Source organism: Lissotriton vulgaris, chromosome 11, assembly GCF_964263255.1.
Source record: "Lissotriton vulgaris chromosome 11, aLisVul1.2, whole genome shotgun sequence".
NCBI lineage: Eukaryota > Metazoa > Chordata > Amphibia > Caudata > Salamandridae > Lissotriton > Lissotriton vulgaris.
Genome location: NC_141699.1, coordinates 707,089,965 through 707,114,466, shown reverse-complemented (window position 1 = coordinate 707,114,466; position 24,502 = coordinate 707,089,965). Strand labels below are relative to the sequence as shown.

The window sequence follows — 24,502 nt, the reverse complement described above, 5'->3', positions numbered from 1 at the left end:
TTTCTCTGTGCTCCAGGGTGAAGAGAGACTTTTGCTTTCACGGAGGTAGTTCCGCGGCTGCGGGATTACGGGTGTTTCGACTCTGGGTACCTTTGGAGTGATTGCAGTCAGAGAGGGAGATGCTGGATGATTTCCTCCTGAGTCTGACTTCTAGTTCTTTGTTTTGTTCCGATGCGAGAGACGCCTGGATTTCCCCCTCTCGCGGCGGAGTGTGGTTATCGCCGGTGCGAGAGACACTGGATTTGCACCCTCTCGGCTGGTGGTTGTTTCCGAAGATAAGTGGTGGGTTTGGTTGTTAGGAGAGACGCAGGATTGCACCCTCTCTTTGACCGAATCCCTCTTACACACAGTATTGCCAGTCTAGTGTGTGTTCTGGTACGGAAGACGCAGGGTTGCCCCCTTCCGCGGCCAGAACAGTGAAGAGGAAACGTCAGCGTCTGCCTCTGGTAAGAGAGCCTCGTTCCTATTGATTCTACTTTGGGTAGTTCTACCATCCCTTTTTCGTGACTATTGGAATTGTAAACAATAGATAGACATTCATACGGAGGTACTATGAGACGGTCTGTTTCATTATAATTTTTGGATCTTACGAACTGGGTGGTTCCAATTGCACTGTTTTTTCTTTTCTTTTCTTTTCTGCACTCCTTGTTATTTGAAGAACTAGCTTGATTCTTCGTCTTCAGTAATTCACAAGGGAGCGAGACCGCATGGTATGTATGTGTGGAAGTTAGGTGGCTCTTATCGGTAGGGTAAGGAAGGGACAGTATAACAGAATGCTTTTGCTATTTCAGGAATCCTGATCCACATATGACAGAAGTCATCTCATCTTAGCAGGTTGAAAAAACAGAAGGGAGCTAAAGTCTGAGAAGTATCAGGTAGGGGTGGCTTTAATTGAGGACTGGTATTAACGTATGGTTTTTGTTTCAACAGGCATCTCTTCTTCATCGGTTCCCGCCCCAGCATTATTCCCTCACCTGCTTACCACCGTGCTCTGTGAGTTGTACAATCAGAGTGCAGGGAAAGCTGGAGATGGACCCCTATTAGCATCGCCCTGATCCCGAGGAGCCGTTGGACCGTGACAGAATCACGAGCCCACGAAAAACTCTCCCCCTGATCAGGGCTTGGGGATGGCTACCATGGATGATGTATTGGCGGCCCTAGTATTAGTGCAGCAAGAGCTGGCTACTTCCCGGGCTGAAACCGCAGCCTTAAAGGAACAGGTAGATAGGCAGGCCAGAAACCCTTTCAATGCTTCGGCAGGTGCTCAACAGATTCAGGTTACGGTTCCACCTCTCATTCCTTTAGCTAGCCCTGAGAGATACTCCGGGGACCCTCATTCCATACAGGCATTCTTGACTCAAGTGTCATTGCATTTTTCCTGCCGTCCAGCCTAGTTTCCGACTAATTTGTCTAGGGTGGCGTTCGCCATCTCCTATTTAGAGGGCGATGCGGCTAATTGGGCAGGTCCGTTGGTTAGGAACGACGACCCTCTTTTGTCAGATTGGACCGCTGTTAGGAGAGAGTTTGAGCGGGTATTTGATAGGAGAGCTACCACTCTTAGTGCAGATCGAGACCTTCTCGAGTTAAAACAGGGCAAGAAAGAACTAGTGTCTTACATGACATCTTTTAATAGGCTGGTTGCAGAAACAGCGTGGCCCGAAGTAAAGAGGATGGCGCTGTATTATCAGGACCTTTCGGACGAATTGAAGGATGTGATTGCTCAAATAGACCCCCAGCCCACCACCTGTACGGATCTGGTTAATTTGACGTTGAGACTTGATCATCGTCTGGCGGACCGTTCAGGAGATCGGAGAAGGGGATACCGACATCCAGGGGGGTTGAGTAGGGTCGAGTCTGGTACTCCCATCGATAAGAGTGCTGTGACAGAACCGATGGAAGTAGGTGCCGTACGGGCGCCTTTGTCTAGAGCGGAGAGAGAAACCCGCCGCACTCAGGGCCTCTGCATGTACTGTGGGAAGAAGGGGCACTATGTGAAGGATTGCACGGTGAAACCCAAAAAACCGCGTCCTTTAGGTGCCGGAAGAAATTATGCCCTTCCTGCGGTACAGAGTAACCAAGAGGAGGTATCGGTTAAATCCCATACGATTCCAGAGGAAGTAGGCTGGCAGTTGCCATCTCTAGCCGGAGCGTATTCGGCTACTACTGAATCGCACATAGTCCTTTCTATGATTTTGCAGGCGAAAGGGCAACAACACCCAGTTCATGGTATGCTAGACTCCGGGGCTACCGGACGTTTCATAGATGACGGGTTGGTTCGTCGTCTGGGTTTGGAGAGGGTGGCTGTCGAGAAACCAGAAAGGGTGTTGGCGGTGGACGGCACTCCGCTAAAGTCCGGTCCGATCACAGAACATACCGGAATGGTAGAGTTGCTGCTCCCAGGTACGCCTTTGGACCATATGGAAAACATTGTTTTGAACATCATTGAAGCCCCTCAGTATGAGGTCATCTTGGGGGTGCCCTGGCTTGGGCTCCACAATCCCACTATGGATTGGAGAATGAAGACCATCAGTTTCCTCTCGGAGGAGTGTCAGGGGTCTTGCTTGAGGGAGGCGGATCAACATCTGGGAGCCTTGGCACAGGTATTTCAGGTGGCCACGGCCGCAGAAAAAGAGGTGGTTTTGCCAGCAGAGTATGCAAAGTATAGTGAGGTGTTCAGTGAGGTCAAGGCGGCATCGTTGCCACCCCATCGCGAATACCATTGTCGTATTGATCTCATTGACAGAGCTGTGATACCCTCTTGCAGAGTATACGCCCTATCGGAACCGGAAACCAAGCACCTGCAGGAGTATTTGAAACAATTCTGTGCCATGGGGTTCATCCGTCCATCTAGGTCCCCTGCAGCTTCTCCTCTGTTTTTCACGGCGAAAGCCAATGGTGATCTGCGGACGTGCATTGACTACCGCCTGCTGAATAGACAGACGGTGAGAAATCGCTATCCGCTTCCGCTCATCCCCGTTTTACTGGATCAAGTACGGGAGGCCAACATCTACACCCGGTTGGACCTCCAAGGAGCATACCATCTAGTGAGGATCCGTAGCGGTGATGAGTGGAAAACGGCCTTCAAAACTAGGTATGGTCTTTTCGAGTACTTGGTCATGCCGTTCGAGCTGTGTAACGCCCCGGCGGCTTTCCAGTACTTCTTAAACGACGTACTAAAGGAATATGTAGACCAGTTTGTCATAGTGTACATCGATGACATTCTGGTCTATTCTGTGTCCATACCACAGCATGCCAGCCACGTTATCCTAGTCCTGAAAAGATTGCTGGACAACTGCCTGTACTGTAAGCTCAGCAAGTGTGAGTTTGGGGTGTCAGAGGTGGAGTTCCTGGGGGTTATATTGAGTCCCCAGGGGTTTCGGATGGCAGACAGGAAGGTAGAGGCGGTTCAGCGGTGGCTAGTTCCCAAGAGTGTGAAAGAGGTGCAATGCTTCCTAGGTTTTTCCAACTATTATAGGAGCTTTATATCACATTTCTCCTTGGTAGCATCTCCCATCACTCGGTTGTTGAGGAAAGGTGCACCGTTCGAGTGGACCCCAGAGGCAATGGAGGCTTTTGAACTATTGAAGAACTTGTTCAGTACAGCTCCTATTTTGCGGCATCCACAAATGGACGTCCTGTTTGTGGTGTAGGCGGATGCCTCGGATACAGCAGTAGGGGCAATACTGTCCCAGAGGGACAGAGGGACCGGCCAATTACATCCGGTGGCGTTCTTGTCCAAAAAGCTGTCCTCGGCCGAATCGAACTATACAGTGGCGGAGAAGGAGCTGTTTGCCATCAAGAAGGCATTCATGGAGTGGAGACACTATTTGTGGGGGGCGCAACATACCATCACGGTGTACTCGGACCACCGGAATTTGGTTTTCATGAAGACTGCCCGTCATCTTTCTCAACGTCAGATGAGATGGATGTTGTTTTTTGCAGGGTATGACTTTGTGATCACATTCCTTCCAGGGTCCGATAATCGGAAGGCTGATTCTCTATCCCGACAAAAAGAAGGTGCTGCATCTCCTCAAGACATAGCGCAGGCTATCATTCCCCCGGAGAAGGTACTCTGTGTGGTCGCAGCAGACCAGTTCATGTCTCAGATAACTGATCAACGGAGTCCGGCCCAGTGGCAAACGTGGGCCAGTCAGGATGTGAATCGGACACTAAAGCATGGGGTGCAGTTGTACAAGGGAAAACTTAACTTACCTACTCATTCCCGGAGGTTGCAAGCCTTCAATTGGTGTCACAATGCGGTGGTGGCTGGACATCCTGGCAATCAGAAAACGCTACTCTTGGTACAGCGTCAGTTCTGGTGGGAGGGAATGGCAAAGGACGTGAAAGGATGGATACAACAATGTGGCACTTGTGCACGGGCAAAAGGTGAGCAGAGTAAGATGAGGGGGAAGCTGCTGCCGCTGCCGACTCCTGCTCATCCATGGCATACCATCAGCGTGGACTTTGTTGTGGGTTTACCGAATGATCAGGGATGCAATGCTATACTGGTGGTGGTTGATAGCCTCACAAAGATGGGACATTTTATTCCCTGCCGAAATCTTCCCACTGCCAGCCAGACCGCACAGCTGTTGCTAACCCATGTGGTACGACTGCATGGGATTCTACGAGTTATCATCTCAGATCGAGGACCTCAGTTCGTGGCTCGCTTTTGGCACATGTGGTGCAAGGCCTTGCACACCGAAGATGCGTTGTCCACCAGTTTTCATCCGCAAACAGATGGGCAAACCGAGAGGATGAACCAGACGCTTAAGAAATACTTGCAGTGTTATTCCAAGGAGGCGGACCAGTCGTGGGTTTCCATGTTGTGGTTGGCCGAGTTGTCTTATAACAACATGTGGCATAGTTCGATCAAGGAAACGCCATTTAAAGCCAATTCCGCGTTCCATGCTAACACTCTGGCTGTGGTAGTTCCAAGCGAGGTACAAAACCACCCTACTGTGGCTGCGCACATGAAGGCCCTTCTCAGGATCCATAAGTCCATCAGGAAGGCATTGGACCAGTCTAAGGTCTCCTATAAGAAGTGGGCTGACAGACATCGTCAGGAGGGACCGGAGTACAAAATGGGCGACAGAGTCTGGCTTTCCACTCGGAACATCCGTTTTCGCTACCACAGTATTTTTCATCCTCGCTTCATTGGTCCCTACGCCATCATTCGTAAGATCAATCCGGTGGCGTATAAACTCAAGTTGCCTGCTTCGTTACGGATTCATTCTGTATTCCATTGCAGTCTGTTGAAGCCATCTGGGAGGGCCCGAATCAAGGCGGCACCTCCGGTTATGAGAGATGGCCAGTTGGAATACGAGGTCCGTAGAATCCTGGATTCTAGGTACCGCCAGGGGAGGTTGTGGTTCCTGATCTCCTGGAAGGGGTACCAATCGGAGGATGATTCATGGGAGCCTAGTACGGAGGTTCATGCTCCTGTGGAGGTCCGGAGGTTCTTCTTGCGGCATCCGGGGAAGCCTGGCGCTAGGAGGCACTTGGGAGGGGGGCATACTGTCAGGATGCGACGTGTGCCTGCCTGAGAATAGCTGAGAACTACATCTCCCAGAACTTCTGTGGGTGGAAGCGAAATGGGAGAGGCCATAAAAGTACGTGAACCACCGGGGAGCGGTGCTCGTGATTTGTCCTACTTGGGAACAGTTTGATGGGCGTTAGTTTCTCTGTGCTCCAGGGTGAAGAGAGACTTTTGCTTTCACAGAGGTAGTTCCGCGGCTGCGGGATTACGGGTGTTTCGACTCTGGGTACCTTTGGAGTGATTGCAGTCAGAGAAAGAGACGCTGGATGATTTCCTCCCGAGTCTGACTTCTAGTTCTTTGTTTTGTTCCGATGCAAGAGACGTCTGGATTTCCCCCTCTCGCGTCGGAGTGTGGTTATCGCCGGTGCGAGAGACGCTGGATTTGCACCCTCTCGGCTGGTGGTTGTTCCCGAAGATAAGTGGTGGGTTTGGTCGTTAGGAGAGACGCAGGATTGCACCCTCTCTTTGACCGGAATCCCTCTTACACACAGTATTGCCAGTCTAGTGTGTGTTCTGGTACGGAAGACGCAGGATTGCCCCCTTCCGCGGCCAGAACAGTGAAGAGGAAACGTCAGCGTCTGCCTCTGGTAAGAGAGCCTCGTTCCTATTGATTCTACTTTGGGTAGTTCTACCATCCCTTTTTCGTGACTATTGGAATTGTAAACAATAGATAGACATTCATACGGAGGTACTATGAGATGGTCTGTTTCATTATAATCCTTTTTGATCTTACGAACTGGGTGGTTACAATTGCACTGTTTTTTCTTTTCTTTTCTGCACTCCTTGTTATTTGAAGAACTAGCTTGATTCTTCGTCTTCAGTAATTCACAAGGGAGCAAGACCGCATGGTATGTATGTGTGGAAGTTAGGTGGCTCTTATCGGTAGGGTAAGGAAGGGACAGTATAACAGAAGGCTCTTGTTCTTTTAGGAATCCTGAACCACATATGAGAGAAGTCATCTCATCTTAGCAGGTTGAAAAAACAGAAGGGAGCTAAAGTCTGAGAAGTATCAGGTAGGGGTGGCTTTAATTGAGATATAGAAAGGAGAAGTGTGAGGGACTGGTATTAACGTATAGTTTTTGTTTCAACAGGCATCTCTTCTTCAGCGGTTCCCGCCACAGCATTATTCCCTCACCTGCTTACCACCGTGCTCTGTGAGTTGTACAATCAGAGTGCGGGGAAAGCTGGAGGTAGACCCCTATTAGCATCGCCCTGATCCCGAGGAGCCGTTGGACCGTGACATCTAGCTCCGACGTGGAGCAGGAGCCCGATCTGGCATGCAAGAGCTATGAAACTTTTCTGGATCCAGTCTACACTTGGGTATGTTCAAGAGGTGGGGAATGTACAGGAACAGGTATTCATCAGAAAATATAATTTTACAAATAGAACAAGTGAAACCCGATCAAGAAGAATTGAAAAAAAGTACAGGCCGCCATTCTTGCTCTATCAATATTCTTGTTACTCACATGAGGAAAATAAACATGTTATTCATGGATACTGTATCAAATAAATATGCTGGACATTTTTGAATACCTTACATGAACACTTACAGCATTTTTTATAGTGTATTCTGAGGTGATGTTTTCAATCTCGTCAAGTGTGTAAGAGGAAACATCCATACAGGATGGGTGACTCTCATTGAGCATCAGAAGTTGATAGTAGTCTTCATTGGCTGCATAATACAGAAGAGCATTAGTGCCTAATGCAGAACACCAAAAAAACAGAAAGCCAAGTGAATTGTACTGTTATTGTAACTTTGGTCAAGCATCCACATTTGGTCTGTGCACTATGTTTGGAATAAGTACACCAGCCGCTCATCAATCACACTCTGTGGAGAAAACATACTATTCATTAAGTGGTCTCATTAGTAACTCCCAGAATTGGTAATTACACCCCGACTCCCAGAAAGTCCACCTCCACCCGAGCTACTGGAGTACTGCAGATTGTAATCCCGATTTGCCTAGTAACTCCTGCAGCTGGCCGAAAAGAAATACCAGATAGATGATACTGAGAACCTGTATGTCAAGCTTTTATAAACAAAATACAAGCAGGAGACATTAAAGGAATGAGAGAGCTACAAAATGATGTAATAACAGGAAAAATGTAGTTGGGGCAGAGAGTGGAAGCACACACAAATAGGAGGAGTATGAAAAATGTGGGTGGAATTAGGAAACCTCAATGAAAACTGATGTAGTTACGGATGTTCAACTATCCCTAAGTATTACCTATTCCCAAGAAAAGAAATTATGAAGATCAGAAAGTTGAGTAAAGGAAGCAACTGTACAGAAAGAAGTATGTGAAGGTATCAGCAGGAGTCATGGAATGTATAAGCAGCCTTACATTATGTGCCAGGGAACACTAGAAAGCCCTACTTTATGTGGAGTTCTAAAGTTTACTCCATTTATATTCTGTTTTATTGAGGTAGCACAATGAGTTAATCAGTTCCAGAAGCTGCCTTCAAGGTAAATAAATAAAAACAATGATGCATATGAGTCGCACCTCTGCGCCCTTGCACCAGACTACTTTCACTGCATGTGAGCCTTGTAGCTCAGACCCTTAACAATCAATTACTAATTAAGTGCTATGATCTGGGCAGAAGTATGCATCACTGCAAAATAAGGAAGACAAAGCCCTAAGAAAACAAAGATTACTTTATGGTAATTGCAACTACTTTCAGCTTAGGGCCCAATTTGCAAAAGTAAATTACATGTTTTAGTAAGTTTACACTTTTGAATATGTTTACTACTTTTCAGTATTCACAAACTGTGAGTGTAGCTGGCTACTAAAAAAAGAAAAAATAGTAGTAAATCCAGTATATCAAATGGCCAACCACTAGTACTGCAACATCCTTTAAAAAAAAGACTCTGCAGTTGGAATGGAGAACTCTGCATTGTATAGTTGAGTTGAAAATATATCTTACACATATTTTTATGTTAAGTATTCATCCAAATTCATTAAATACATTTACTTTAAATGTAGAACACAATAAACAAAACTGTTACAGCATCATTACATTAATTTTGAAATAAAAGTTTCATTAATGAAAATATATTCAACTAAAATTATTTTTCTGTGGTTTGAATATAGAAAGACTTCCCAAATAAAAACAAATGCCTTTAATATGAATTCATGAATATGAAACATGCTATATGGAATTAATTTTAAAATGCTTGTATTTTAAATAAAATATGTTGTAACATTATTTCTTAAATTCATAATAGGTATTAAAGCTTGTTATATATTATAATTAAATAATTAAACAATAAATATGTACCATTTCATATTTCTACCATTAATTTATATTCCTTTATATTTCTAACTATTTTAAATATATTTTATTTTAATTCAACAATATTTCACAAGTCCATAGCTCCATTATTAGGTTCTTTAATAAACAATGCCATGGAAGAAAGAAAAACGTTACAGTGCCTAATTTGCAGCCCAATTGTCACAGTTTTATTTAAACATAGGTGGGTTGTAGTATACCATATGTTATACCCTTCATTCCTTCAATCTTCTTTCTTTCCCTATCTTTTCTTTCCCTTTTTTCATTCTTTCTTTTCTTGTTTCTTTCTTGTTGCCTTCCTTTTTCCGTCTTTCTCTCTTTTTTTGGCCCTTTTTCATTCATTATTTCCTGTGTACTCTATTTTTTCTTTTTCCTTTTGTCTTGCCTTCTTTCTTTCCTCCATACCTTCTTTGTCATTCATTTCTTTTTTCCGTCTTTCCTTCTCTTTTGCCTTCTTTCATTCTCTTTCCTTTTTTCCTTTTTTTCTCTTTTTTGCCTACTTTCCTTTTTCATGTCCTTCTTTTTGCATTCTTTCCTTATTTCTTTCCTTTCCATTTTTGCACTTTTATATCTTGCCCTCTCAACTTTTTACTTTTTTTCCCTCTTTCTTGCCTTTTTTTCTTGTTACCTTCTTTCTTTCCTTCTTTTCTTCGTTCTTTCTTTTTATCTTCTTTCCTTCTGCCTTTCCATTTTTCTTTCCTTTGGTGTTTATTTTTACTTTTTGATTTCATATTTTCTTTTTTGCCTTCCTTCTTTGTCTTTTTGCCTTCTTTTCTTTGTTTTATTGTTTTTCCTTCTTCTTTCCTTTCTTTCTGTTTTCCTTTCTTTCATTCCTTCCGTCTTTACTTATTTTCCTTCTTTCTTTCATTTTGGTTTTAGTTGCTTTTACTTTCCTTTTTTTTCCATTCCTTGTTTTATCTTTCGTTCTTTGACTTCTTTCTTTCATTTTATTCATTTATTTATTTTCTTCTTTGTTTGCCTCCTTTCCTTCCTTCTTTCTTTCTTTTATGCCCTCTTAACATCTTTCTTTTTTTTGTTTAAACAATTTTTATTATGAAAAAGAAAAGAAAAACATAATGCAATGACAAGACAGTAGTTGGGTCTACAGTATACTTTTACACAGTGCAGACGGTCACTGAAAAATCCAATACACTTCCTTCCGGTTAATCACAGCGAGAATGTCTAGTACATCCACCATGTGGCCATTACATAAATGATGAAATGTGCAAACCTTATACGCACACCACTTGGCACTTAGTAATCGAGCAGTCACCTTATTTAGCTCCGGGTGTGGGCACATGGTCGAGCTCAGGGAGGTCCAGTAATGCATGTCGTTCAAGCTGTAATTCAACTGTAGGAGATAAACATATATTGCCTCTATATCTATTCCACTTCCCCCATTTGTGGTCCAATTTCCTAGGGCACCCTCTATGTTTGAATACATGCTTCTCAGCAATTAGTGCCCTATCCATGTCAATCGCCCAATCCCGCATTGGTCAGGCCGCCTCCACCCCCCACTTTTGCGCAATATTACGTTTGGGGATGGCCCACCCTAGTGAGGCCCATGTTTTCTCTGTTTGTGTTAAATCTGTTGCATCCCATACATTTAGAAGACACAACTGGGGGAGGCCTTCAGAGTCTTGCCACCCGCTCTCTCCATCGGCTCAGTAACCCTGTTCCAGTATTTTTGCACTATTGGGCAATCCCATCGGAAATGAAAGAAGGTTCGCTGTTGATGGCACTGCCGGAGACACAGGGGGTCAGCCCTTCTACCCAATTTGGCCAAGATCTTCGCATCTAAATATACAGGGTGGCGGATGTTCAGTTGGACCAGGCGCAGTCAAATGGGGTTAGCTGCTTCTCGAGGAGAAGCCAAAGCATCACGCTAATCCACCTCGTCAAATTCCCCCAGGTCTGCCTCCCAGTGTTGCCGCAGAGGCAGCATGGGATCTGGGCGATTGTTTAACAGTTTTTCATATGTGAGGGATATGGCTTTTTTAGGCATAGGGTCTAGTATCAACTTGTCCTCCAGCGGAGATGACTCTGGCAGAGGGACATCCTTGGGTAAAGCAGCTGTGACTGTGTGGCTAATCTGTAAATACCTAAATGTCTTGGTGTGCGCTAATTGATATTTGGTCTGTAGGTCTGCAAAAGTGGCCAGTTTTCCCTACACCCACATGTCCCCCACTGTCAAAATGCCTATCACCGTCCCACCTGTCAAATCCGGGGCATTTACTAAGCTGACTCAGTATGTCTGGTTCCCAGAGCGGTCTGGCTTTTGTAAGCTTATTATGCTAACCCCATTTCCTATCTATTCCATGCCAGATCTCCACTGTGCGAGCAGTGAGGCCCGTGAGGTTAAGCTTGCAAGGGTTTGTGTAATGTGCCCTATTGTATCCCCCGCCCCAAAAGCCAATTATCTGTACGAAAATTGGGGTCATTGTATTCCCCATGCACCCATTTGTTAATGGCAACCAACTGGGATGCTTGATTATAAAGCTGTATGTCGGGTAGTGCAATACCCCCATCATACCATCCCATAGTCAGTTTTCTCATGGCTATGCGTGGGGCCCGACCATCCCACAGCAGCCCCCACATCACGCTGTCGATAATGGCAAAATAAATGTCAGGAATCGCATTGGGAGTGTTTTGTAATGCATTATGGAATCGCGGCAGCACCAACATCTTGAACAGTGCCGCCTGTCCCAGGAGGGTAAGGGGGAGGGATTACCAATGCTTAATGTCAGATCTGAGTCGAGTCAGGGGTTATAGCAAGTTTGATTCATAGAATAAGGTCGGGTTTGGTGTAATATATATACCAAGGTACTTGAAGCCCTGTGATGCCACTGGTATATCATAGCCCCTAGGGTTGTATGGAGGTGCACCCCACAACACATAGAGCTGGGACTTGGTCCAATTAATCCCATAGCCCGAGTGGGGCCTAAAATATGAAATATATGGGGGACCCTTTGGAGGGACCTCAAGGGTGAGACCAAATATAAGAGAATGTCGCCCGCATAAAATGAAATACGGTCTTCGTGATCCTCAGTCCATCTCAGCCCTCTGATCTCAGGGTCTCCCCTGACCCAAACAGCCAAGGGCTCCAGCACAAGGGCAAAGAGTAGGGGTAACAGAGGACACCTCTGTCTGGTGCCCCTGTGCAACAGTAATTGCCTAGAGACCTGGTTATTAACTGTCACATGAGCGGTCGGTTGGGCATAGAGCAGTTGGATCCACTTGATAAAGTTAGGTCCAAATCCCTCTTTAAATCTTTCTTTTTTTCTCCCGTCTTTATTTCTATTGTTATTTTTACTTGCCTTATTTAATTTTTTTCTTTTTGCTTTCTTTCTTTTCGTCTTCCCTCTTTTCTTCCTTTTTGACTTGCTGCCTCCCAATTTTTTCTCCCGTCCTTCCTTTTTTCGTGCAACCCTTTTTAGCCTTTCTTCCTTCTTTATTGGTCTACTTTCCTTCCTTCTTATCTGCCTTTCTGCCTTTTTTCCTTCTCTTCTTTATCAAAGTAGAGGCTATCAGCCAATGCTAGACCAATTTTTTTATAGGTATTTGTTAGACAAGATCGTTTGATTTTACTAAAATTATATATAACATAATTACTTATAGGGGTATTCAGCTAGAGGTCATCAAGTTGTCTGTTATTGTGTCATTCACATTTTTCTTCCACCCACTCCAGCAAGCATCAAGGGGCAATGCTAGCCCACTTCAGCCACTTACTCACTTGACTATGCGTTAAGGCATGCTGGCCTTTCACATTGAGCACATGCACACACAAGGTAGTTCTCGTCAGGGTGTAAAGTGGAAATGTGTACTTTTCTCAGACCAGAAAAACACTTTTTCCTTTAGCCACTGTTTTTTTGTTGTTTCATTAGCTTTGAGGGCAGGGCAGCTTCTTACAATTAAGTTTTGCAAACCCATGACAATACAAGAATTGGCAAAGGCCAACAAACACTCTGTGGGAGGGTACTGCAGTACCAGTGGTTGGCCATGTGTAGTGCTGGACTACTGTTTTTTTTCCAAATAGTAACTTACACTTAAAAGTGTATGTTACCTTTGTGAATTAGGCCCACTGTGTTCCAGCATTATGGGAGGTTCTAAAGCACCAAACAATCACAAAGGTGGGAGCAGTATACATAATAAGGGGTTCATATGAAAGGTATTCTGAGACAACAGATGTCTAAATTGAGAGGGAGCTTTGAATCAAATATTTAAGTGCTTATTAGAGCACAGGTTGTTGAGGTGACAGCATCACTACAACAAAAATGTATCCATGCTTCTGAGAAACTAAACCTAACGTAAGGCTTGATTATGAGTTTGGCAGTCCGTAGACTGCGAAACTTACAGTAGAGCCGCAGTGGCGGTGCAGCTACAGCTGCACTTGCGGTCCAACCGCGTATTACATTTTTGGTGGTCGGACCGTCATGGGACCGCCGCAACCGCCTGGTATCAGCAATCCCGGGGCAGTGGCGCGGCAGCCTAGGGCAGTAGTATGCTTGTTATACCACCGTGGCACCACCAAGCATATTACAACGTTTCAGACCTCCACACTGCCTGACAGTGAGCCCGCCAGGAAAAGTGTGGTGGGCAGGAAAGTAAGGGGGCCTCACAAGGCCCACTGGTGCCCATGTGCATGGGGGTGCATGAAGGAGCACATGTTGTACCCCCATGTGTGCATGAACCCCTGTTCCTGCACTGCATGGACGGCATAGTCCATGCCGTGCAGGAACAGGCTTTGCCGCTCCCTCCGCGCTGCTGTTCTAAGGCTGATATATGGGCCTTAGAACTGCACCGCTGCAAGACTGCCAAAGCACTGCCACCCTGACCATGAGGAAACTCGCAATCTGGGGGTAGGGCAGCGTTCGTCTCCCACACCGCCAGAGTCTTAGTTAGGCTCTTAGAACTGATAACTCGCATTTGCCTGCCATTTGAATTTGTGGTACGTTGGATATTAGAAATCGGGCATGCAGGAACTTAGTCAACAAACAATGGATGCTTGGCGTCCCTAGGCATTCCCCACCTTGATGGCCAACAACCTACGCAAAGAGTAACTGTCTTTAAATTCATCAAAGTGTTTCAGATTTGGAAATATCTTGTGACGTTTCTTCTCTTCTGCAGCATGGGACCAGGAAAATGAAAAAAGTCGCATTTTTCTTAAATTGTGTGGAAAGCACTTTTGGTAAGCCGGATGGTTAGACACTCAGAAACAATGTATAGCAGTTAGCTAATGTTGGAAGCATGCTGATGCTGAAAACATTCAACATAGAAATGTTATAAGTGATCCGTTTTGCGTCACTTCTTACCACTGGATCATGTAATAAATAACCCCATTACATAGGCCATTGTAGGTGGAGGTCGCAGAGAATCAAAACACATGCAGTGCATTATCAACATGTCAATTGATTGCTTCAGAAGAAAGCACCCCCAATTAATTTAATAGTCCCAGTGAACAGTCAAATAAATTTGCAGATGTTTTTATGAGAATGCATGTATCAGTGAAACTGTGCAAAATGAGGTCTTACAGACTACAGGTACATTAACTGGCACTGCTGGGAAGACCGCTGTTGTTGTAACACATTTCACCTGCAGTGTTGGCAACAGATTAACCATAACACCAGAAGAGCTTAAAAGTTTCTATAAACAGCAGGCCACTGCATGAAGGCTTGCAGAGCTTGCAGAACCTCTTGGCAAAGGCATGACTATCCATGCTGGATTTGGGGAGCCCCAAAATAGATGTTGAGTGAGCTGTAAGCACAATTTTATTTCCTATCCAAGAAATACAAAGTGGTGAGAGGGGCTAGGAACAGTCAAACCTCGTCAAAGAGGGATCTGAATAAAGGAAGTTAATTAGCCCAATATCGTGATAACTGTTGATGTACATGCCCTAGTGCCAATACATATTCTATTGCAAACTGGCCTTCCATCTGGAGAAAAAGAGGCCACTGTACAGCACATCAGAAGAATAATTTTGAACTCCAGGTACCAGGGCTATGTACATTGATCCTATGGATCTCTATACAACTTTTGATACCAATGGGTGCTGACCAGAAGACTGTCTACTTTGGCCAGCATCACCTGTAAAGTGCTGTAATGGTTTATTTCCTTTTTGCAAAACTATACTCACCAAATTGAATAAGGATGTTTCCAATGCTAAACAGATTACATGGAATTGTGGAGTACCTCGGGTACTTCCCTGCTGCCAACACTGATCAATGCTTACATTGCCTCCGGGGCTGACATCTTAGATCACTACAAGATTGGGTACCAAATGTGTGTGATAATACATAGTTCCATCTAAAACATTGTTCCATTACCTTTCTCATGTTCGTCAGTGAATGCATAACAACTGGTCCTGGCTAAATAGTGAAAAAACAGATATCCTGGTTCTGCGAATAAGAAGTCCTGCCCCCTTTCCTCTATATTAAAGATTATACCGCAGAATATCGAGCATGGGATTATCATTGCATCAGAATATCGAGAGAAAAAATACTGAAAGTGAACTACATATAGAGGAAATATAGATTTACTATTCTTATCTCCACATCTATACACTTTGAAGATATATAGTCAAGGTACACATATGCGTGGAGTTAGGTATAGAAAATATCTACTGACTTATATTTTCATATTTATGCCTCATAATTCTGGTATTTGAGATTCCCATCTCGACATTCCAGGGGCTCATCCTCTTGCATGATGAGCTAAGAATCGCACCCCCTCTCCCCCCCAAGATAAAGGAACATAGGTGTGCTCTAGGATTGCGAGTCAAAATTTATGTCCCAGTTAAGCGTAATATCTAAATCTACATTTCACCATTGATATTGTATAGTATGTTCTGCCACATAAGGGAGTGGGTGTCCCAATTTACATAGAGCACACAAAGGGGACCCACTGCTCTTAGAAAATCACTCTCATCCTTGCTCTTGTCATGACGATATAATTGCCACAGACTATACTCTAGACTACCAGCAGAACCCTTGCAAAACTTCAGTTAATAAAAACACATAGCACACTTGTTATGCAGTCTGTAAAGTTATGACCACATCACTTTGGCACTGAAATACCTCCACTGGCTCCCAATGAAAGAAAGGTTGACTTTTATAATACTTTGCCTCATTCATAAGGCACTGCATGACTGCTCACTGTACTATTTTTCATAAGTGCTTGCACCTTGCTTTTCGGAAGAAGTCTTACAACCACCAACCACGTACCATTGACACGATCAATCAGATCAGGAGATACAGCTGTCTATTTCTGCATTTTCATACCTCTTATCTATTGACCTCCCTACCTCTTCATTTGAGACTTGAAAATGAATACTTCCTGTTCTCTAGATTACCAAATTCCTTCTCAGTCAGACTCCTAGAACGTGTTTCTCCTCTTTACCCAGATTTGCAGGACTCTTTCTCCTTAAAGGCTATGCCACCATACTAGGGACATATTTAGTGGTGAGGTATGTCTAAAAACTGCCCATCACTGCTAAATGATTGACTGGATCGCTGTCAATAAGGTTCTGCCACTGTATTTTCCTACAATTCAGTTGCCCCTATTATTTGGCCATAACGTAAATATTTGGGGACTACCATAGGATGGCTACTAGCATTTTTAAAATTCCAAATAAAATAAGTATACTGAATATAACCTTGAAGAAAATCTAATGAGAAGTGTGCAGGCCAAACAGTAGAATAGCACTCATAAAGTTGTTCGCCCACCATGATATGAAAAAACGTCAGAATTTCCAGATTGAGATACACAATTATGCAATGGACATGTCCACAGCTCACCATCAGCCTTCTGCTTTATGGTTAATAGGATCTGAGACATGCTGAGCAGCCTTATTGTCTTCTGTTACATGGAGAAATACAGGGAAGGGAAGTCTTTCATCCTGGATGTCCTTAGGAGTAGTTTGAGCTTTCCAAACCACTGATCAGACATTCAAAGCATTTGTCTTCTTTTCTGTGCATGACACAGTCGGAATAATGAGATTTACAGTTGTGAAAATAATGAACAACTGAAATATTTCTAACTTTGTAGCTGACAGGAATGCACTGGTTATGAAAGTGGGATATCCTTTATTACACTGGTAGGATCTGTTCCTTCACTGTATTAGAGAGTGGGCGAAGGGGAGACAGTCTTCTCCTCCAGGGAATCAATCTTAGCTCTTAAATTCTAGTTTACAATTCAGAAGTAGCCTATGTGTTCCCCATTACAGCTTCATTCTGGAACAGCTGAACTTAGCCAATTGTTTAGAATACAATCCTGGAAAACACAGAACTTAAAACAATTCCAGGAAGAAAATTAGATATGACATGGCACAAAGGGTGGAGAAATCTAAATATCAATGACATTTAGAGACTTAAATGGCTTCTCAGACTTGGTGAGGGTGCTGCCAGCTATAACATGGAAATGGATCCATTTAACTATTTGATTACTTTCTGTTGCATATCATGGCAAGTAGAGACTTTGTCAAAAAATACCAACTGTTTTATTACACAAAAGGTGGCACTGAAGTGCTTCTTCAGCGAGTAGCATGTTACTCTGGGCCACAATATTAGTAATTAATTACTAGGTTAGTACACTTTTTGGTTTGTTTTTCTGGTGCATTAGTTGTGCTACTTTTGCGCTTTCTTGTGTGTTTAGTAGAGTTTGGAATAGGGATAGAATGATAGGAACAGATTTGAAAGGGGGAAGTAGCAAGTTGTTTTTGAAAGTAGTTGTAGTGTTTTTTAGTTAGTTGGGAGGCACGGCTAAAATGAAGGGGTGAAAGTTTGGGAAGGGTGTTAGGGAATTTATAGTTGTCAGAAAGGTTTGGGATGAGTCAGAGGAAGGAGGGATGGGAAAAATAGAAGGCATTTTTTAATAACAAAATGTAAACCATGTACACATTTTTATATTATTTCAATATACTTTTTTCAATTTTTAAACTAATGCAATACATTTCATTAAAATATAATTACATTCTTTTTTAATTATTACTATGCATAATATATTTTTACTTAGTTAGGAATGTATTTTTTATTTATAGTAGAGTAAAGCAAAGGAAAAAAAACGAATTAAAGTTGGAAAAAATGTGTAAAAATATTGTAATGGTTAATAGTAAAGTACATTAATGTCACATATTTATTTAAATTGTAGAAGTAAAAAAATTGCTACAGTACTTATAACTAAGGGTCTGATTATGATGGCTATCCTATTAGCTTTGCTATTGGCAGTCCCACCATGGGGATTAAAATGCGACCGCCTTGAAGGCGGTCGCAATGTGTATGTTTGATATTGGGGCATGTGCTGCGGGATTCAAGCACACGCCGCAGTACAGAAAATACACATGTTGCATATCCCTGCACTCTGTGGCAGACACCATGCAGTGCCTGCCACATGGTGCAGGGATATGAATGGGGGCACCATAGGACCCAAGTCAGAGAGCAAGGAGTGAAGGGGTTAACCGTCATGAAACTGAAGGCGGAAAGGGACATTGTAATCCTATGGCGGTGCCTGTGCAGGCACCGCCACTTTTGTAGGGATACAAGTCCCCTTGACACACCAACAGGTTCCGTGGCGGTCTGTCTCTCCGACCGTGGACCATCCGCCTGCCATTGCAATGTGGCGGGCGGTCAAGCAGTTTCCAATATGTGGGACCACCATCGCGACCTGACGGTGGCGGTCCCACCGCCATCATGATGAGGCCCTAAATTCTTAAATAAAATGTAATGAATGTAAATATACTACATCACATTTAAAATAGGTTTTTTTTAAATCTATTATGCATAAACAATTATTACAAGTGATGTATAGAACTAATTAAAAGCAATTTACTCATATTTTAGTATCTTGTATTGTACTGTAATAAACAATACACACTGTCTTTTATGTATTTGTTTAACATTAAATTAACTTTTTTATATTCTTAACTATTTAAAAACAAATTTGGATTACCATTATTTCGGATGGAGTTTACATTTAAGTCCATGTCGCTATTTTTCTCCATGAGAGGGTATTGAAGTACCAGTGTTCTGCCTTGTGCGGGGCTCGACTAACTACTGTTTTTAGTAGTAACGTACACTTGTAAGTTAGGCTCCTCCCCTTTTTACAGGGTGGGTAAGCATGTAAGTCTACACCTTTGAGTAACTTTAAACTCTGATTTTGTGAATACTCACAAGTAGTAAAGTAACTCAAAAGTGTAAGAGTAAATTTACAAGTCTGATAACTTGCAAGTGTAACTTCTTTTGCGAATAGCTGTTTCATTTTTAAATAGTGCTCCTTAGGGTTTTCATAATCAAACAATACATAAACAAGATCTATTTGAAGACATATGGGTGGTTATCTGAATCCTCTGAGTAGACCAGAGCCACCTTTTCAAAAAGTTGTCATTTTGCTGGGAATGAAGCTAAATGCTTTTAGAGTTTTGAGATCTGACCCATTTATCAAGGTGACTTGAGCAGGTATGTATGTATAGTGTTGTATCAGAGTGTCCTCATATAATACTTCATAGTCTCGTATTTCCTCATGAACACAAACAGAGCAATGAAGCCAAGTGCTGAGTTACAGTTTCAGGAATCTATGCTGAAATATAGCATCTGACAATAGGTGTAGAATTGTCATTGGCATTTATAAAGTGCTTTACCCCACCTTATGAGACCCATTTGACCACAAAGACTGCCCTTCTAGTGGTGCAGATAAAATAGGCACTGGCATTAGGGCTGCCATGTCTAGACCAGAAAGAAGTATCCTGCTTGTGGCTGTATACTGAGGATGTGATTTAGATCATGGTGGATTAGAGTATTTGTTCCTCTGTCATTAATGATTTATGGAAGCAAAGACAGGCAGCTGTACTTGTTCAGTCACAGATTCTCCACCCTTAAGAGCATGAAGGGACCTACATGAGGAAGAAAAGAAAAGCACTGATCATCCTTTGTTCTTCACTCATGCCTGTTAGGCCCAAATCCACAAGGGAATCTTCCATGGATTGACACTACTTGTATGACACATCACAGGGAGTGTAGATAAGACGTGTAGTATCAAAATGGCAAAGTGAAAAATGGAGGTTAGGGCTTTACTGTCTTTCTTGGCTGACATTTTCATAATTTGATGTACTATAAACAGTGGCAAGACTGCATGACTTGCATGGGACCCAATCCTGGATGTTTTCTATTGGCCATAAAATTATTCTCTTCTTGTACAGATGGACAGAAGGATGCTTGACTCTGCTTACAAGCAAGTCATTTCCTCAAAAGTGCCCTCACAAATTCTTTGACTGGATATTGTACTTTTGAAGAGGTCTACCAACTTCTTTAATTCAGAAGCCTGGTGATCTCGTGAATTTAATGGTTTGCGTCTGCAAAATGCTTTAGTCCATTTGGCCCACAGTGAAGAGTTGATGAAAACCTTAGTCACACAGAAAGCACCCTTCAATCTGTAAACTCGCCTACAAACTAACTTAAAAAAGACAAAATCACATTTCTAGTCTGTTCAGATTGACAGATGATCAACACCCTCCTCAAATAACCCAAGGTAGACCCAAGAGATCTCACGAACTTCCGACCCATCTCTCTGCTCCCCTTCCCGGCCAAGGTCATCGAGAAAATCATTAACATACAGCAATCACAGCACGAGACCGCCCTCGTCGCCGCCACCAATGACATCAGGACCCTACTAGACAACGGAGAGACTGCAGCACTCATCCTCCTAGACCTCTCTGCTGCCTTCAACACCGTCTGCCACCGCACACTACGCGCACGCCTCCACGCCGCAGGGATCCGAGACAAGGCTCTGGAATGGACCACTTCCTTCCTCTCTGGCAGAACCCAGAGCTTCCGCCTCCCCCGTTCCGTTCCGAAGCCTCCGAGTTTATCTGCGGCGTACCCCAAGGATCCTCCCTCAGCCTGACACTGTTCAACATTTACATGGCCCTGCTCGCACACGTCGCCCGATAGCACGACCTCAATATAATCTCATATGCCTACGACACTCAACTGATCCTATCCCTCACCAAGGACCCCATCACCGCCAAAGCCAACCTCCATGAAGGAATGAAGGCCGTTGCTGACTGGATGAAGATCAGCCGTCTGAAGCTGTGCTCGGACAAGATGGAGGTTCTCATCCTCGGCTCCAACCCGTCAGCCTGAGACGACTCCTGGTGGCCAACGGCACTGGGGGCAGCCCCGACTCCCACCAATTACGCACGCAACCTGGGAATCATCCTCGACTCATCGCTCTCAATGACCAAGCAATTCAATGCCATCTCCTCCTCCTACTTCAACACCCTCCGCATGCTCCGCAAGATCTACAGGTGGATCCCGACAGATACAAGAAAGACAGTCACCCAGGCCCTCGTCAGCAACAGACTCGACTACGGAACGCGGGAGCCCCGACCAAGCTCATCAATCGACTACAACTCATCCAAAACGCCTCGGCATGACTGATCCTCGATGTACCATGACACGGCCATATCACCCCCCACCTGAGAAACCTGCACTGGATCCCCGTCAACAAGAGGATATCCTTCAAACTCCTCATCCACGCACACAAGGCAATCCACAAGACCGGCTCAGCCTACCTCAACGGACGGCTCTCCTTCTACACCCCCAACTGCCAGCTACGCTCTGCCGACCTCTCTCTCGCCACTGTCCCGCGCATCCGAAGAACCACCACCGGCGGGACACCCTTCTCCCACCTTGCCGCCAAGACATGGAACACCCTCCCACTGAGCCTACGACAGACCCAAGAACTGCTGACCTTCAGGAGGATACTAAAGACCTGGCTGTTCGATCAGTAGCGGCCCCCACCTCCCCCTAGCGCCTTGAGACCCTCGCGGGTATGTAGTGCACTTAACAAATGACTGATTGACTGATTGATGTCGTTGGTCAAAACATGCAAGGGACGTATATGGAGCTCATGCCAGGACAACTGATTATGGTAAGAGATGACAGATTGGGAACTGGATAAAATGGGTTTAAGTTGACAAACAAAGTAGTACACTACTTGTTTCTGCCCTGTGAAATGCATAAATAATTACACAACTGCTGTAAGGTTGGCAAGTATGGTCAAATTAGTTCTACTTCTTCACTACAACTCCCCTCTCTCCTGTACCTTCAATGTCTGGCAATCTGGTAATCCTTTTCCCTCTGACATTCAGCAAGAGCTACTAACACAGCAACACAACTGTAATCTCTTCATAAATATCACTGTTAAATATAAGCCAGCCAAGTTATCATTTAGAACCAAAAGTCCCTTATGTGGAATGCTAAATTCAGCACCTCAGTGGTAGTCTCTTCCTTTCTAATTTTTTTTATAATGTACTTAAAAATATAGACAGCATAAAGAAGCACTTAAATGAAACAAATATTGCTACTGTACCTTTGACCTGCTTAATGCATCGAAGAGCATATTTCAATGTTGCTAGCATGCCAGATTTGCCTTTGGTCTGTTTTTCAGGTGGGAGGAGCATCTTTAACTCTTGCAGCATTTTCATCAATTCCCTTTGGTGCTTCACTTTTGCAGGCTGTTCGCTGCTGCGGAAGAGAAAACAAATAGCCACTGTGGTTACATTAGGTTTTGTTTAAATGCAGACATGCATGCATTTTGGCAAAATAGAGCATTTCACGCAATCCATTGTGGGAAATACAATCTTTAAAACACAGTGAGTTCGCAAACAATGTTCAATTGCTGAATAGTCAATAAAGTTCAGACTATTCATTTTGGCACCAATGATTCTCGTGGATCAAAAAACTTGACTCCACTTCTTATTTCACTTGAGTTGATGCAGTCTAAGGCCTGGCGACACGTTATCGCTTATGCTACTATGTCATGATAGATAAATGGTGGCACCTTTCAACGAACTGAATCATTTATATACGTGGATTAAATATGTGACAATGTTAAGTGCCACTTCTAAAGAGGGCATTTACCCACATGGTCTACTGGCACTAGATAGGTGAAGACATATAACATTATAGCAAAAGCAAAATAAAAATAAAAATGTATGCTAAGGCTACAATTTATGTTGGTTTATGATGAGCAACACAAGCAGGATTTTTCTTATACTAAAAGAAAACAAGTTCAGCAGGTTTGGAGTCAATATCAAAATGATCTGCCTCTAAGTTTGTCATTTTGTAAGCATAATTGTGAGCAGAGAGGCACTGTAGGAATTTATAAGCGTAGAAGAAAAGAGCTTCTAAGGGGAGCTGGAGAATTAATGGCAGGGTATGAAGGTAGGATGACACTAAAATATCTGTTCATGACACAATTAATGGCAGGGTATGATGGTAGGATGACACTAAAATATATGTTTATGACACAATTAATGGCAGGGTATGATGGTAGGATGACACTAAAATATCTGTTTATGACACAATTAATGGCAGGGTATGATGGTAGGATGACACTAAAATATCTGTTTATGACAAAATTAATAGCAGGGTATGATGGTAGGATGACACTAAAATATCTGTTTATGACAAACTTAATGGCAGGGTATGATGGTAGGATGACACTAAAATATCTGTTTATGACTCTAGAGCAAATTCTAATTCACTTATCTTTTTGTCTAAACTTTTGGGACTAAGTAGTGAGGTCAATACTGCAACCAACACCACTGCACCGCTTGGGGATTGAAACATTTCCATAGGTGATTGATGATTGCTTAATGTATACTAATAGATAACCTTCATGAGGAACATACCTGTTTAACTTTTGAACAGGCCAAGGATTGGTTTGGTGTGAGGGTGTGACACTTCCTCCTTTGTGCTACACTGACTTAAGCATCTTGTGACACTTGGATGGGATTACTAAATCGTCCACTCGAGGCTGGAATATTTCATATATTTTAATCATTAAGACAGGGTGATCATCTGTAGTCCTCTTTGCTAGATGCATTGACCACAGGGAGCCCAATGGAGACCTACAAGTCAAGCTGAGATTGGAAAACAACTGTGGAACACAGATATGAAGTAGTGAATGTGTAAGAACTCTGCTGTATGCTAATAACTCAATGAGAACGACAGGGTTCCGTTTGAGTTCTTACATGGGGGGCATTTTACCCCTGTGATCAAGAATCTAACCAACCCAATCTGCAGGCAGCCCATGGTGTGGTGCAGGCAGTACTTACTTCTGCCATATAGTTTGGTCCTGTGGAGATGTGTTGACTTAGTGGACATGAGTAGGTACAAACTGAAGAAAGTAGAGAGGGATCTACCGACCTTGTCCACAAAGAATGCATTTTTAGACACCCCAGGCTTAGAAAGAGTAATATATGGTATAAAGTAACAGCACAGAGCTGATACTGACAAACATGAGATTGGTAAAACACTAGATGTAAAAAAAAAGAGGGTGAAATACACTTTATACATAATACAAGGCCTAACTACAATAACTGGTGCAGAGATTTGTAGCCATGGTTGGCTGCAGAGAAACTCTGTATGAAAAAAGGTCTGGAAGGTTTAGAAACTAAAAAGAATTAAGTGGTTGGACAGACGTGTGAGCCATATCTGGAAAAAAGATACCGGAGAGACTCTGCTTAAAAACTAAACTAAAACACTGCCCATGTCGAGATTGAAATGACCTCAGAACCTCACATACCTGATTGCATTTGAATTGAACGTGCTCTGGCTATGAGAACAGTGGTATGTACTTCTACTTAAGTGTGCATGATGCTAAGATCAATGAGGTGTGATGTT

The 24,502-nt window shown here is 43.5% G+C and overlaps 1 protein-coding gene across 1 annotated transcript in view; it reads right to left on the bottom strand.

The window, feature by feature from the left end:
- LOC147683354 (period circadian protein homolog 2-like) overlaps positions 1-24,502 on the bottom strand; it is a 333,862-nt gene that overhangs the window by 297,806 nt on the left and 11,554 nt on the right. Inside the window, exons 3-4 of the mRNA XM_086943782.1 lie at positions 22,185-22,339; positions 7,087-7,208 (exon numbers count right to left, since the gene is read on the bottom strand). Coding sequence (XP_086799908.1) covers positions 7,087-7,208; positions 22,185-22,339 — 277 coding nt within the window. The remainder of the gene's footprint in view (positions 1-7,086; positions 7,209-22,184; positions 22,340-24,502) is intronic.